General features: G+C 37.9%; 1 protein-coding gene across 1 annotated transcript; it reads right to left on the bottom strand.

Annotated features, from left to right (window-relative positions):
• Window positions 1–1,159: 1,159 nt before the first annotated feature.
• Window positions 1,160–16,126, bottom strand: c10h2orf69 (chromosome 10 C2orf69 homolog). The gene is made up of 3 exons (XM_059343280.1): window positions 15,511–16,126; window positions 8,783–9,012; window positions 1,160–7,484 (listed from the first exon to the last, which is right to left on the bottom strand). The coding sequence occupies exons 1-3, from the start codon at window positions 15,751–15,753 to the stop codon at window positions 7,007–7,009; spliced, it is 951 nt and encodes a 316-aa protein (XP_059199263.1). The 5' UTR covers window positions 15,754–16,126; the 3' UTR covers window positions 1,160–7,006.

The following is a 16,126-nucleotide window of genomic DNA, read 5'->3' as shown; positions in this document are numbered from 1 at the left end:
GAACATATATATTACATTATCTGTCAAGTATTACATGATCAGTTTTGGAAAGAAAACCCCCTGAAAATGTAATAAAATGTTCTTACAGTATCAGTCAGGATATGGTATTAAGTTATTACATTATTGGGTTTTATTACATTTTTGATCGAGTTAAGTGCAAATTTTGTTACATTTTCAGGGGTTTTTACATTATCAGGAAATTATTACATTATAGGGTGCTACAGGGTTGTTTTTTTCATTATGCAGTTTGAGAATGAAGTCAAAATGACAAGAATATAGTAAACTTTGTGTTCTGTAAAATTGGAAAGATAATCACAGATTATTATCAATAAGTCATCAAAGTAACAATGTTTTCTATTCCAACAGTTAGACTGCAAGCTACAACCTGATTTTTTTTTTTAAATCTCATAAAATGAGCAATAACTACAATAATTAAGGGTGCAGCAAAACTAAAATCCCCCTACACTCAATATCTTGCTATTTTTTTAACACACCCCTTTCAATTTATTGCCTAATTACACAGCCTTAAGAGCTGCATATCATGAATGCTGGGTCTTGTTGGTTTTCTGAGAATGTTTGCCATGTAGCAATAAAAAATATACTAAAATCCTGGATTAATCTGGTTAGTCACATTGGACTGCTATTGTTTTAAACACTACTGTATTATGATGGAAAAGTCCATTTCCAGTAGTTAAAGTAAGTCAATTAGCCCCAACCATGCATTGACTGCATATATATGACATACTTTTCAGAGGCCATATTAAACATACTTTTTAAAATCTTTTGTAATATTACATTTTCTTTGAGACACTGAATTTTAGGTCTTCATTAAATGTAAGCCATAATCATTATAATAAGAAGAAATTAAATGAAGACATGAAATGTTTCATTCTGTGTAATGGATCTATATAATGTGTTATTTCCACTTTTTGAAATTAATAACTGACAAAAATACATTTTTCTATGATATTCTAATTTATAGAGACGCACCTGTATATTGTATTATAGTATATATATTATATTCATATTTTCACTTGTATTTCAACTTTATTCTCAACATTGTATTTTGACTTTTTTCTCAACGTATTTCGATTTTTTTTCTCTTCATTTCGATTTTTTTCCTCAAACTTAATGCTTTATTTTTTTCTCCTACCTGGTCCTCTTCTGTAGATTCAACAGAGCTGAAACAAACTCCACAAACATGTTTCATTCTCTTCATCAGCGGCTTACAGTTAACAGAATAAAGTAACATGGTGACAATGTTTACCAATGAGAAAGCAAATCATTCAAAATGATTCAGGTTATCTTGGTTGTGCACTCGCTCAGCACATTTAATAAACGCATCTGTAGGTTTTAAACAGCATAGCATTCAACAAATAGTAAACAGAATGGAATGATTTGAAGTTACATTCGGCAGAATAAGGTGCAGCCGTCAGCATAGTGCAAAGATGCTCTGTAAGCTTTACATAGAGACCACACAGACTGGAATACATCATACAGAAAATTAATACACATGCTGCCACATTCCCACAAAAAGTGTGTATTTCACTGACAAAAACTGAACCTCGTTTCTAAGATAATTTGGTATGCTGTCAAGACAAAACTGGAAAGAGTTTGGGGTAACGCTTTATAATAAGGTCCTTAATAACCATTAATTAACAAGTAATAAGGCATTGTTCTCGCTTTAGATCCTGTAGTTGCAAAACGCATAGTTAACTTATAATAGATGAGCAATAAAGTATATTTTAATATCAATAAGCAAACAAAATAAGATTAATTAAGGCATTGCAAAGATATAATGGGTGGGTCATGGGTGTTTGTAATGCCATTATTAACACTTATATAAGCTTATAAACACACAATAATGTTAATAAGCATCTTGTAAGGACTTACAAGGGCCTTATTACTTGTTAATTAATGGTTATTACAAGGACCTTAACCCATTGAAGCCTGGAAAGCGGATACGTCATTTTGTAGTATTTGTATAAGCTCTCAAATACTTTTTGAATTTCATTTCTATCTGTTGACACTTCTGTTGAATTTCCAGAAAAACTTCAGGTTTTAGGGGCTGATTTTAAAATCGCCCAGAGGTTTTACAGGAAGTTTTAGGCGTCAATGGGTTAATATAAAGCGTTACCGAGTTTTGTTTTATTCAAAGTCAGTTTACATGCTCTGGTAATATTTTTAAATGTGATATGCAATAACGTATCATGTATGTCATAGCAACAACAAAAATAAAGTGTCAAAGAATGTTATAATAAGCAGTTTAACATCTCATTCTTAACCCTGAAAACAACAGTTGACAACATCTCACCTCATGGTCCATTTATTAGCTGTCCAGGAGCTTTCAGTCATATCACATGATCTTTTTCACTAAATAGAGTTGCTTTAAACTCCATCAATCCATCCATGAGGTGAGATTTTATCAACTGTTCTTTTTATCCCCAAATAATGCTGCTGTGTGACATTTAAAAAGAAAAAAGATCAGGCAAATTATTTCTGGGCAAACAGAAACTAAAGGGATAACAACAGATACTTTTTTTTTTTAGCTTCATGACAAAGTAATTGGTAGTGATGGCCAAAAGAAGATTCATTAACCGTTTTCTTTATTTTCTGAGCCCACTAGATGGCGCTCTCTGTTCAGCAAAGGGTTGAAGGCACACTGAATTGTCATTCTTTGAGCTATTTACTTAAAAAATATAGCGCCATCTAGTGGGGTCAAAAAATACAACTAATGGTTCATGATGCTTAATTTGGACATCACTAGTAATTCAACATTTGAATACAATCAAGAATCTCTACTGAGAAACCAACTGGTGAAGTCTGAACCTGACATTCACACATTCACATGTCTAAAAGTAGCTCAACAAGTGCAGGTATGAAGACAAAGCTCTGCTTCAACCTTACATACTTTACGTTCAATTTAAAAATCATGGCGGGAATTAAAATAAGTTAAAACAAGTTGCACTTAATCTGAAACACTAGAGAAATTTCCTCAGAAGCATAAAGCAACATAAATCATTCATGTTCCTAAATTGACAGCTCTGAAGCAATTAAAGCTTGAGCTACATTTTGTAGAGTGCACAATATATATTGGTACTGATAATACAATTTCCATTAACATTTATTATTATTATTTGATTATTTATTATAACAATAAGCCAATTTGCTTGGATTAACTTAACAAGTACAGCATTTACACACTCTTGAAACAGTAAGTGGTGATGGCTATTATTCAGACCACTTCACTTTTTCACATTTTGTCATGTTGCTTTATGCTAAAGTCGTTTGAATAAATTGTTTCTCCTCATCAATCTACACTCAATAAACCATAATGGCAAAGCAGAAACAGAATTTTAATAAAAACATATATAATTTAATAAAAGGGGAAAAACTGAAATATTGACATCAATATTCAGACCCTTTGTTATGACATTTGAACTTAAGCTCAGGTGTCTTTTCTCTTGTACCCCTTTTCGACCAAAGCCACAAGAGAGAAACACGTACAAAGAGTACAACTCACAAAAAAGGAGAACTACAGCTAAACCAGGCGGCCCAAAGGCAAAGGCCAAAAAATCTGTCACAGGACAGTTTCTGGGAAAACTGGTTCCACAGAGGCACCAACTCTTTGCTGGTCTTGAAGGGTTCCGTCGGGGGCTGGGTTATCCGACAAACAAGACCAACTTGGTGCTGAGAGACATCAGCTAAAACGTGAACTATCTAGCTAGCGTGCTAACGTCAGCGGCTGATCGGTAGCATGCTAACGTTAGCAAATTGAACCAACTGCGAACCAGCACTAGCTCCGGCTCTTAACAGCCCTAAAACTGCTTTGGTCGAAAGGGGGTAATAATCACCTTTGAGATGTTCCTCCACCTTGATTGGAGTCCACCTGTGGCGATTACAATTGGTTGGACATCATTTGGATACACACCTGTCTATATAAAGGTGCTGAGAGAAGACAATGCATATCAGAGCTAAAATCCAAGCCATGAGGTCAAAGGAACTGCCTGCAGAGCTCAGAGACATGATTGTGTCCAGGCACAGATCTAGGACAGGCTATAAAAAAATCTGCTACATTGAGATTCCCCGAGAGCACAGCAGCCTCCATAATTGTTAAATAGAAGAAATGTGGAACAACCAGGACTCTCTCTAGAGCTGGCCACCTGGCCAAACTGAGGGGAGGAGGGCCTTGGTAACCAAGGTGACCAAGAACCTGACGGTCACTCTGGCCGAGCTCTTGAGATCCTGTGTGGAGGAGAAACTTCCAGAAGGAAAACCATCCAACCAACCAACACTCCACCGACCTGGGCTTTCTGGCAGAGTAGCCAGACAGAAGTCTCTCCTCAGTGAAAAACACAAGAAAGCCTGCTTTGAGTTTGCAATAAAAGGACCTAAAGGAACGAGAAAACAAGATTATCGTGTTTGATGAAAGTGAGATTGAACTGTTTGGCCTCAACTCAGATCAAATTAACCAAACAAAATGTTTTTGGTTGCTCCATCTTTCTTATAAAGCCACAGCTGCCTCATTATGTGTCAACTTTAGTTCAGTGCAGTGGTTTTGTCCTTAAAGATGCGGCTGTGGCTCAGTTGGTAGAGTTGGTTGGCCCCCAACCGAAGGGTTGGTGGTTCGATCCCTGACCGTCGCAGCCTACATGTCGAAGTATCCTTGAGTAAGATACTGAACCCCAAATTGCTCCCGATGCTGTGTCATCGGTGTGTGATGAATGAATTCCCAATGGTGGCAGGTGGCACCATTTAGGGTAGCCTCTGTCACCAGTATGAATGTGTGTGTGAAAGGGTGAATGAGCGCAGTCTGTAGTGTAAAGCGCTTTGAGTGGTCGCAAATCGACTAGAAAAGCGATATATAAGTGCAGGTCCATTTACCATTTAACTGCGTCATGTCTGGTGAAAACCAGGCACTACTCATAAGCAGGGAATGGGCGAATGGTCAGGCTTGAGTGAAAGCTGACAGACAAGACAGCACAGGAGTGGCTTAGGGACAACTCTGTGGAGGTCCTTGAGTGGCCCAGCCAGATACCTGACTTGAACCTGATTCAACATCCCTGGAGAGACCTGAACGTGGCAGTGCACTGATGGTCCCCATCCAACCTGAGGATCTGCAGAGGAGAATGGCGGAGAAACCCCAAACCCAGGTGTGCAAAGGTTGTCCCGTCATACCCAAAAAGACTCGATGCTGTAATTGCTGCCAAAAGGGCTGTTTCCACTACCGGGCAATACCCGGAATGAGGCGGGTCTGGTCTCACTCGCCGAAACGCCCCTAATTTGAATACGAGCAGTCTGGAGTGGGCTGTTGTCTGGACTTTTTTCGTCCCTGTTGAAGAGCAGGGTCTTTTTTCTCCCCTGAAAAAAGCCTGGTTGCTGATTGGATAGATCGCTAAAAGGGATGTGACCTACTAAGCGGGATGTGAGGTGGTACTCTACACGACAACAACACACGCCATTAGTAAAGGCCAACGAAGCAGTGTTCCCAACTTAGCACTGTTGCTAAATTTAGGGACTTTTCAGACCCACTTAGCGACTATTTTTCAAGAAAGTGACTGAGAGAAATCCAGCGACTCCCCTTCTCCGCTGCTAGCAGCAGTTAGCTACAGTTAGCTCTGTAGCAGTACAGTGTGTATGTGCTGCTGCTACAGGAGGTGTTCACTTAGCGATCTCTGTTGGTTTATAACAAGCACCAGACACTCAGGATTGCACAGTTAGCGATGCTGGTTAATTCACGATCACGATGTTTATGGTCAGCGGAGACTCTGTGCATAATTAGCCATGCTGCTTTCAGCTGCTGACATCGTGCACAGTTAGCGACGGCGAAAACCAAACGTCACCTCCGGAGTCTCGTAAATCCCTCTGGGGGCTAACTTGTAGTGGAGACCCACAGAGTGAGCTGACTTTTGAGAGGGCGTGGCCAGAGACTTTCCCGGTGGCCACTTTTGCCCCTAGTGGAAACACGGTAAAGGTGCTTTAACCATTTACTGAGTAAAGGCTCTGAATACATATGTCAATGTGATATTTCAGTTTTTTCTTTTTTAATAGATAAGGAAACATTCTGTCATTATGGTGTATTGAGTGTAGATTGATGAGGGGAAAAATAATTTTAATGATTTTAGCATAAGGCTGCAACATAACAAAATGTGAAAAAATGGTCTGAATAATTTCTGAGTGCCCTGTATATATTGGTGATTGGCAGAGTACAACTTACAATTTCTGGGGCCAATTCTTGCTCTTTTATTTTGCTAATTTAGTGGTCTGCCTCTAAAGAAAAGTCATCAGAGCTCCGGCAGCACATGATAGAGTCACTGGTTGCTAGGTCATTTTTAACAATTTGCCCAACCCTAGTGGCTTATCAACGGTATCAACGAGTGTTAAATACATAAACATGTCTAATTTGACAAACTATGTCAAATAATTAATTTCAATTCTTAGGCCAAATGCTCTGTAAAAGCCAGAGTATGCTTGTTTAATGTATTGTATGGATTTCTTGATGTACTTTCATGAGAAAAATAATTTAATATTTAATGAGTCAGAATTGTTGTTTTCTTTTGTTGTTAACAATAATGACGTCAGGTAGATTTGTAAAGTCAAAGCTATGGAATATTCAATTACCCACCTTTCTTAAGCTCAGGTGTGGTGTGCATAAACTTCAGGGTATGAACCAATAATTTCACATTTTTGTATATATAGGTTATGAACAAAAATGTGAAGGTACTGGTTATCCTTTCGTTATCAGTATCGGTTGAGAGAAATCTATTTCTAATATTCAGCCTGAAGAAAAAAGAAGGAAGACCATTTTCTTACCTGTATATTCCCACTAAGGGCCACAGAGAGCAGGGAAAGGCTCCCGGTCTGCATTTAACAGTAGAAGCTACAACACACCAGCATCTGTCACATGCTCTGAAGTCTGAGCCCTTAAATCACAGAAAATGAGGTAACACCAGCAAATAAGACACTCTATCTGCATACAAGTGCTCACAACAAGTTTTGACCAAACTCAAAACTCTTGGATGACCCTGAAGTGGTTCTCAATGGAGGCGGGCTCATCCTCAAAATGCAGCTTTTTACTTGGACAGGCCCCGAACTCCTCCAGGGTCTTGATGAAGTGTCCGTGCTCTCGGCCCACCCAGGCCCGCATCGGGTCGCACACCTCGTACGGGGTCACGTGGGCGTGAATCGACACGCCGCTGGAAGCGAGTTCCTTCAGAACCTGCTTGTTGGTCACCCAGGTCTCGCTGCCTCCCGGGTGCCCACCGTCCAGCCAGTACATGTCCGAGATGCGCTTAACGAAGTGCGACATCTGTGGGTCTGCGCGGGCCCCGGCTAGCTCGTACGCCATCTGGTTCAGCACCACGCAGCCTTTGCTGAAGCCCACCAGCGTCAGTGAGAACCCTGAGGGGATGCTGTCAGCGCCTCCGTGTGGCTGGATGGGGTTCGGTAGGTTGGCTCGCTCCATGCCGTGGCTCAGCAGGGCCCTGCACACAGAGAGGTGTTCAGACTCAGACTCAGGATGACACACTAAGTGTAAAACTAACAATACAATCATTTTGCTGCCAATTCTAGTTGTAGTTGTACTTTCTAGTCATTTTAGCAGGTATCCTCTTTGATGGTTCTCAGGCTCCGTTTACACGAGGACGGTCTGAACAGAAGACGCAAAAGTGGCGTTGCGTCTTCACTTTTTATTCCTCGTTTAGACGAGCATTTTCGGGAGGAAATCTGCTGCATACGGTGACGCAAAAGTGTGTGAAATTCGATTGTATGCAGCCAGGCGGCATCACTTAAAGCGATAAGAGCATCTTTGGGCATGCAGAAGTTTTCACGCCACACATTTTCATCAGCTACTCCTTCCACAAAGTTCTCCACCATCACTAGATCTCCCAGGTCTCGTTCACAGCCGTCTGGCTCGCCTCCGACGAATTGCTGCATCCAAAATGTGATAGAGGTAATTCCAGATCCTTCTCTGTTCACTAATACTATCTGTACATATCCTGTACATTTGGTGGAAAGACTCCTGTAAGTTTATTAGAGCTGCCAGAGCAGCTTGAAGGTCCGACGCATGGAAATAATCCCACGTTTGTTTATTTTCCTGTACTGGAGCATGTATGTGACGTAAACACATACGTGACGTGAGCAGATCAGATCAGAGTTTTGTGTCTTGTCAGTGTAGACGACACGCTACGGAGGAGCGGATTTAACTTTTCCACTTTGGAAGGTGGTTTCAGATTTTTGCGTCTTTAAGCCCCCAAAACGCCATCACCGTCTAAACGAAAGGCACTTCCGCTAAAATATTTTGTCGTTTTCACCCGCGAGCGTCCTCGTGTGAACGGGGCCTCAGTCGGTAAAAAAATAAAAGTCCAGTTAGGACCAATGTGCAGCTTTTCTGTGTTTGCAATCTGTGCATATAAATTACAAAGGCAGTGGCATAATAATAATAATAATAATAATAATACATTTTATTTGAAGGCGCCTTTCTTGGCACTCAAGGACACCGTACAAAAAAGATAGAAAAGATTCAGCAATAAAATCCAATAAAATGCACAAAATTAATAACAATACAATACAAAAGATAGATTGGACAGGGTAATTGTGATCAGAGGGAATAAGCAGTTTTAAACAGATGTGTTTTGAGTTGTGATTTAAAATGAGGGAGTGAGTCAATGTTCCTGAGTTGGGCTGACATAAGTGAGATAAATATGTTAATGCTGGCTTTAGTAAAAGCTGAGGCAATAACCAGATGCTAAATGTTGGCTATAAAAAAGAAAAAGAGAGAAACCTGAGGTGGCGAAACGCTCCAAAGTCAGGCGAGTGCTCTGGTGCTCCGAACATGTTGCTCTCCACAAAGTTCTGGTAGCAGCTGAACTTGTGGAGATACATGCGGGAGGCTCTGACCACCCAGACATGGCGCTCAGGAAAACGACGGCCCAGAGTGAGGGCGACCTGCTCCAGACTCCAGGAGAGCCACTGGGATCCTTCAGGCTGCAGAGCCATCTCCTCCTGGAAGTTCTACACAAACAGAGACAACACACAAAGAGGTTGTTCAAAGCTGCATCACTTTTATATACTGGAACAACATGAAATCCATCATATACAATACCCATTTTTGGTCTGCATCTGCTTGTGTGAGTATCAAGGTTATAATAGTTTTGGATTTTTCATTAGTTTTAGTTTTAATTTCGTTGTGAATTTTTGTTTTCAAATTCAGTTAGTTTTAGTTAGTTTTAAGAGTGAGTTTGCTAGTTTTAGTTTAGTTTTTATTTTTTGAAAATGCTTAGTTTTAGTTTAGTTTTTATTAGTTTTAGTGTTAGTTTTAGTTTTTTGTAATGGGTATGTGCCTTCATTTCCTTTGGTTTATCCATCTTAGCCTCAATAAGGTTATTAACTCTTACAGTTCTGGGTGTTTTGTATTTTGGTTGGAGTGTAGACATCCCAGTCTCAGTAAACATATTTACCATGTGTCCCTGCATGTTGAAATAGAAATACTGAATTATGTATGAAAAAAGTTGACAAAGACGAAAACTAAGGACATTTTCACTATCATTTTAGTTAGTTTTAGTTAAGTTTAAAAGTTTAGTTTTAACGTATACAGTACAAGATGAAGTGTATGAACATAAACTTTGCCGTGTTATTGGTTCTAACAGAGGAGTGGTTGGCTCTGTGTGTGTTTCTGTGTTTTGTCTGCTGGAGAACTTTAAATAAGATTGGTTAGTGCCACACATGTATTTATTTCTAAGCCATCTTGAGGCAGAAACACACACACACACACACACACACACACACACAGCCAACCCTCTGGCTTTGCTTGGCACATAACAATTACAATAATAGTGCAACATTTAGTGCCAGTGTTTTTAATGTATTTCATTATTGACAGCTGCTGTCCAGCCTTCCACAGTGAAGAGTATTACGGGAAATCGAAGTGCTTGTTGCAACTGAGACATGGTTCTTTGCTTTTTCCCGAAAGCATTCATGTGTATTACGGTATATAATGTTGCTGATGACGTCTTATAGACTGTCCAGTAGAAATATTCTTAATGAAACATAACCATATACAACCTCAGTCAAGAAGTTAGGACATTGTGTAAAACGTTTATTAACCCATTGACGCCTAAAACTTCCTGTAAAACCTCTGGGCGATTTTAAAATAACCCCCTAAAACCTGAAGTTTTTCTGGAAATTCAACACAAGTGTCAACGCATCTACTAAATAATAGAAATAGAATAGAAGAATAGAAATTCAAAAAGTATTTGAGAGCTTATACAAATACTACAAAACGACGTATCCGCTTTCCAGGCTTCAATGGGTTAAAGCAGAATATATCAAATTCAGAATCCAGAATTTCAACAAACACACAGGTTTAGACAACATCCTAAATCTTTTGGACTCCTTTTGGAATCCTTTGAGTGGTCTAGAAATTCAGCATCACCAGTGAAGTGCAAAGTGTCCAAAATGGTCATTTTGTCCTTTAACACCGTTAATGTGCCCATGACAGCAGGGGAAGTTGATGCTTTTTAATGTGTTTGGAAGAGCAGAGCACTTAAAGCCAAAGTTTTTCTGGATGGGATCAAAAGAGCACATTTTAATGTTTCCTCCGAGACTTCAGTGTGTGTGTGTGTGTGTGTGTGTGTGTGTGTGTGTATGTGATGAATCTGCAGAGCTGACCAACAGAGAATCAAAGAGTCCCTGAACATGTGTGCTATTCTGAGTAAACAGCTTTTCCGAATAGGTTGGACATGTTTGTGTCTGTCCAGCCTGTGCCAAATGCATAATAGCTGCAGCTGTCAGATTATGCAAAACAGTTTCACCAGAGGTATTTTCATTTATTTTTTTTAGTACATGGACACTTGCTAATCAAGTGTACAAAAAAAATCCAGAGGAGTAAAAGATTAAACATCACCCATTTGTTTTCCTTCCTAATTGCTTTCGAGAATTCAAGAACTTCCCTCATTTACTGCAGCTATTCTAGAGCCCGATCCATCTATTCATTGTCTTCATTTGCAATTCATTAGGCAATTTAGCAGGCAAGTGTTAATATTCCCACAGTGTGCTGGTATTTGTCAGGAGACGTTTGTATGCGCAGGATGCCGTCGCCGTGATGTTTCCATGTAAATATAGTGAATGAGGTCATTGTGTTGAGGTTCATACAGTCACAGACTGACAGCAGACTGAGGAGATGCTGCTGATGGAACTAATCAAGTGTGACAAACGGAGACTGATGTGTGTGTGACGTTTTCAGTCAGACTCTCACCATGGAACCTTTTGTCTGCCAGAGAAACAAATGAATCATTTCTGCAAACATCTTCAGTCTTTTTTAAGAGTTTCTTTCCTTCTAAAATTCAAGTGATTAAAAGCAGGTTTCTCTTAATTTCAATTATTTGGCACCACCACCTCTTCCCATTCATCTCGCCCTTTGGTGAACCTTTGTCTTTTTATCTCTAACACTGTTTTGGATTGAGTTTTTATTACTATTTTATTCTATTTTATTTTATTGTTTTTACTGTTTTTAGTATTTTATTGTTTTCATTGTTTTTATTTATACCTATTTGTGTATGATTTATTCTATTTTAATAACTGTACAGCACTCTGGTCAACTGAGGTTGTTTTTAAATGTGCTCTATAAATAAACTTTGACTTGACTTGACTTTGTTGCACATTTTCATTGAAGCACTGTTAGAAATAAAACTTGAATTCATTTAATTAATACTTCACTTTGACTCCTGCATATCTTCTGGTTGTTGTGTTGCTCTCTTTATCAAATCAAAGAGGGGACGTAACAGTAATACTTTGATATTAATGTAAATAAATGTGTCTTTCTAGTTTTTTGAAAAATGGGATGTATATTAGGGCTGGGCGATATGGCCCTAAAAGAATATCACAATATTTCAGGCTATTTTTGCGATAACTATTATTCTTCACGATTACGAAATACTTAAAAAGATATAGAAAGTGTTATTTTTTTAGTCTGTATAAATAAATAAAAATCTAAAATGTAGTGTGAAGTGCAAATCTCAACAGTTGCCAAATACAAAAATGTTTACTCTTGACTCTTGAGTATGAGCAAATAATAAAAAATAACCATTTAGGGGTTTCGGGGGCATATTTTAATGACATTTTGTAAAGGAGAATAAAGGTTCTTGTATGTTTTATTTAAGGCATCTTATTTTGACAGTCTTCTTGTAAGTTCTGTGGTGGATTCTGTTAACACACCGTGCTCTTATTTTGAAAGCTGCATGTGTTTAGCGACAGAGTAAGTAGCTTTTTGTGATTAAAACAACTTTAATTGTTAGCCTTACGCCACTACATCAAGAAGTAGGAACGTTGCCAATACCATGATATGCATTTTTTTAACCATAAAAAAACATCGATATTATCGTGAACGATACGATATGACACACCCCTGATGTACACTACCGGTCAAAAGTTTTAGAACACCACAATTTCAAGTCCAATGAACAGCTTGAAAGGGTACAAAGGTAAGTGGTGAACTGCCAGAGGTAAATAAAAAAAGGTAAGCTTAACCAAAACTGAAAAATAATGTAATGTAATGCATTTCAGAATTATACAAAAAGGCCTTTTTCAGTGAACAAGAAATGGGTTAAAAACTTAAAGCAGTTCTGCAGCAACGGAGGTTGCTAAGTTGCTATCAATTCCTACAGGTGTCCCAACTTTTCTTGATCACTTACAACCTACAAGTTGCTCCACATTTAAGGGAACTTCTGCAACAGAGTTGGGAAGAACTTTCTGAAGAATATTTGATTTCCATTGAGTGTGTTCAGCTGTTCTATCTGTTAAGGTGCTACTTTGATGAGTCAACAGTTTAGAATACATTTTCCTTTCTAAACTGATTCTCTGATTTCTTTTTTAACTTCAATTGTTTATTTGTTACATGCATTAATTTCAGAGTACACTGAGACATTAAACTGCATCATTTTCAATAAAATTCTGGAAAAGTTGGAGTGTTCTAAAACTTTTGGCCTGTACTGTATATACATTAAAGGTGTTCTCTTTAACTTCATAAGGATGAACGGTCACTTCCAAGAGTTTTGCAGTTAAACTTTGTAACACACACATAAAGGAAGAAAATGTGGGGATATAAGCTAGAAAGACATTATCATAACTTTGAGAGCATTACCATCTTACTCATTAGAGCTCGACACTCTCTCCCATACAGTATAAATAAACTTCACTTGATATCAGTGTAGCAAAGAGCAGCCAAGTGTGACAGGGTCAAATACCTGCCTTCTCTCAGACACACTGATTTCAAGCTCTTGTGTGATTTTGGAGTTTAACATTTGTGGCAGTTAAGTTTATTATTTGTGCAGAATGAAGAACATACTCTGTTTAAAGGGCATTGCTTCAGGTTTAGTGAGATGTTTTTATGAAGCAGTAAAACCTGAGGGACTCAGTCTGCTGATAACCTTCCCTGACATACATCAGGTGGCACAACCTATAAAGACTTTTTACATCTGAAAAACACATGACCATTCTAGAACTGGGCAATTACAACGACTTACAACGATTATGAAAAGAAGATAAGAGATAAAACAAATATTTTGCTGCATTCTGTTTCACAAAGATGCTCTCCTTTTGTCTTGTATTATAAATCTAGCGCACCATTTTTTTTTACAGCAGGTACAGCTTGTACTTTGGCCTGTTTTTGCAGAGTTACTAACTGGAATATGTTGAATATATGTTAGGTTGTTTTCAGTAGGTTGAGGCATTGCACTACAACATATTTGACCTGAATAACTTTGATTGTTAATAATTATTGTTTATTTTTTAATCTTATTTTCATATATTGAATATAAATGCAGGAGTTTGTAGAAGTCCTCACATTACAAAATACTTAACCATTTATTTTTATCAATATTATTTTTATTTAATTTTCTATAATATCTATTCTATTAATCTCTTCTTTTTTAATATATTTTAAAAATATTTGAAGTTGAGTTATATTTAAAGTTCAAGAAAATCTACTCTTATTTTTCTTCTTATAATTATATTTCCAAAGTAATTTAGTAATCGTTTTAGATAATTGTGATGTCAATATTGAACAAAATCATCAATCATGATTGCCATAATCAAGCAGCCCTATATTACTATTTGATCAAAAGCATCAAAATGTAATTAAAGTATCAAATGTACTCCTTATGCAGATTGGACCCACTCAGATTGTTTAATATATTCTAAATATATTATTAGATTATTATTATTATTGATGCATTTATGTAAGCACTATATTACTGTCTTCAAGGTAGGGTTGATTTTACATACTTACATTTTTACATACTTAATACTGTTATGTGGTTTAAATTGTAAAAATATGTAATCATTTTAAATTGATCTGGTTTTTCATATGAAATCTCAAACTGAAAAAATAAAGCAGTCAGCTAAATGCAGTGGAATAAAAAGTACAATATTTGCCTCAAAATGTAGTGGAGTAGAAGTAAAAAGTAACATAAAATGGAAATACAGTAAAGTACACGTAGCTCAAATTTGTACTTAATTACAGTACTTGAGTAAATGTACTTTCCACCACTGCTGACATGCGAAACTAGAAGCAAGTCTGAAAGTTTTGTTTTACTGCTGCATAATGCAACATGACATGGAGTGACCATAATACATCTCAAAATCCTATAATCCATAATCTCCTTACTTTGAGGGTCTGATCCTTTTTTTCTTTTTTTTTTGGCTTTTACTCAGCATCTTTCTGTTGACTACAAACAGAGCCACAAACCAAATGTTTCCATAATATCGTCACACTGTTAAAATAGTCGCCTAAGTATTTTTTTGTCTTTTTTTTTTTTTTTTGCCTAAATCATCTTCTCATCACCTCCATCCTCAGTTGATCAGATCATGTGATTTTACCCCTTTAATATCATCACTTCTTTGACAATTTGCCACATTCATAGGCATCAGAACCCATCCTTTTTCATAGTGCTCCTTCTATGTTTTTTGTTTTGTTTGGTTTGTTTGTTTGTTTTACTGGTACTTTATTTTTGTTAATCTTTTTTATTTATTTTATAAATATATATATATATTTTTTTTATCATTACTTTCATTGCTGGTGTTGTTACCATTCTCACTTTCTTATTATCATCCCATTACTATTATTATTATCATTATTATTATTGTTATTATTACTATTACTACTACTATGATATGTATTTATTTATTTGTTATAACTTTTTTTTTTTTTTTTTTTTTTAATCTTACAGTATTCTATTTTATTTATTTGGATATTTTTGTTATTATACTCATTACTGTTCTACCTGTTTCTTCCCACTCTTGTCCATGGGAAGGCTGAGGGGGGGAGGGGGGGGTTAACACCCATTGTCATTTGTACTGACGCTGAAATGTTGGAATTTGTTTTGAAATTTCAATAAACAAATTGTTCAAAAAAAAAAAAGAACCCATCCTGTTTTTTGTGTTTCCTGCAAAACTTGAAAAAAATGAGTTAGGTGATTATTTTAACAGGGTGACGTCATCCTCCGTCACACTCACCTGAATGTCCCCATGGAAGAACATGACATGCCTGTTGCTGCTCTTCTCCTTCTGCTCCGTAGCAGCCTGACCGTCTGGATCAGGCCGGAGCAGCAGCAGGTCGTTAAAGCGGCCCGGGTCGGATCCGGGCACCGCCACCAGCTTCTGGACCCGCTGCCCCGGGCTCCCGGAGCCTCCATCCCGGCTGGCTGCTGCCTGCTGCCCCGGCGGTCCGGAGGATCTTGTCGCTGCAGTGGAGCTCATTGTTTTGGTCCCAGCTAGTAGAATGGAGCCTGAGCGGCTAGCACGGACTAAAATAAGAAAATGATTTGGCGTTTTTCTTCCTTAACGCAACCACTTCATGTTGTTGCTAGCTAGCAACCTAACGATAGCTGTTAGCAACACACACATCACATTATCTCCCGCTAACGGCTAAACATTAGTCCAAGTACTTATCACGCGCTTCGCTGTAACCGCCGCCTGTCTCACATTTTAGCATTTTTCCGAAATAAACTCATGACATGTGTATTTAATTGTGACACTGACAGGTCAGCGTCTCTTTGTCCACCGAGTGGCGCAGTTGCTTAGAAACAGCTAAGCTGGCTGCCAGCAAATCAAAAGCACTTCTGCGCATGCG

Source organism: Centropristis striata, chromosome 10 (assembly GCF_030273125.1).
Source record: "Centropristis striata isolate RG_2023a ecotype Rhode Island chromosome 10, C.striata_1.0, whole genome shotgun sequence".
Taxonomy (NCBI): domain Eukaryota; kingdom Metazoa; phylum Chordata; class Actinopteri; order Perciformes; family Serranidae; genus Centropristis; species Centropristis striata.
Note: the sequence above shows the minus strand (reverse complement) of the source record. Positions and strands in the feature narration are given on the sequence as shown.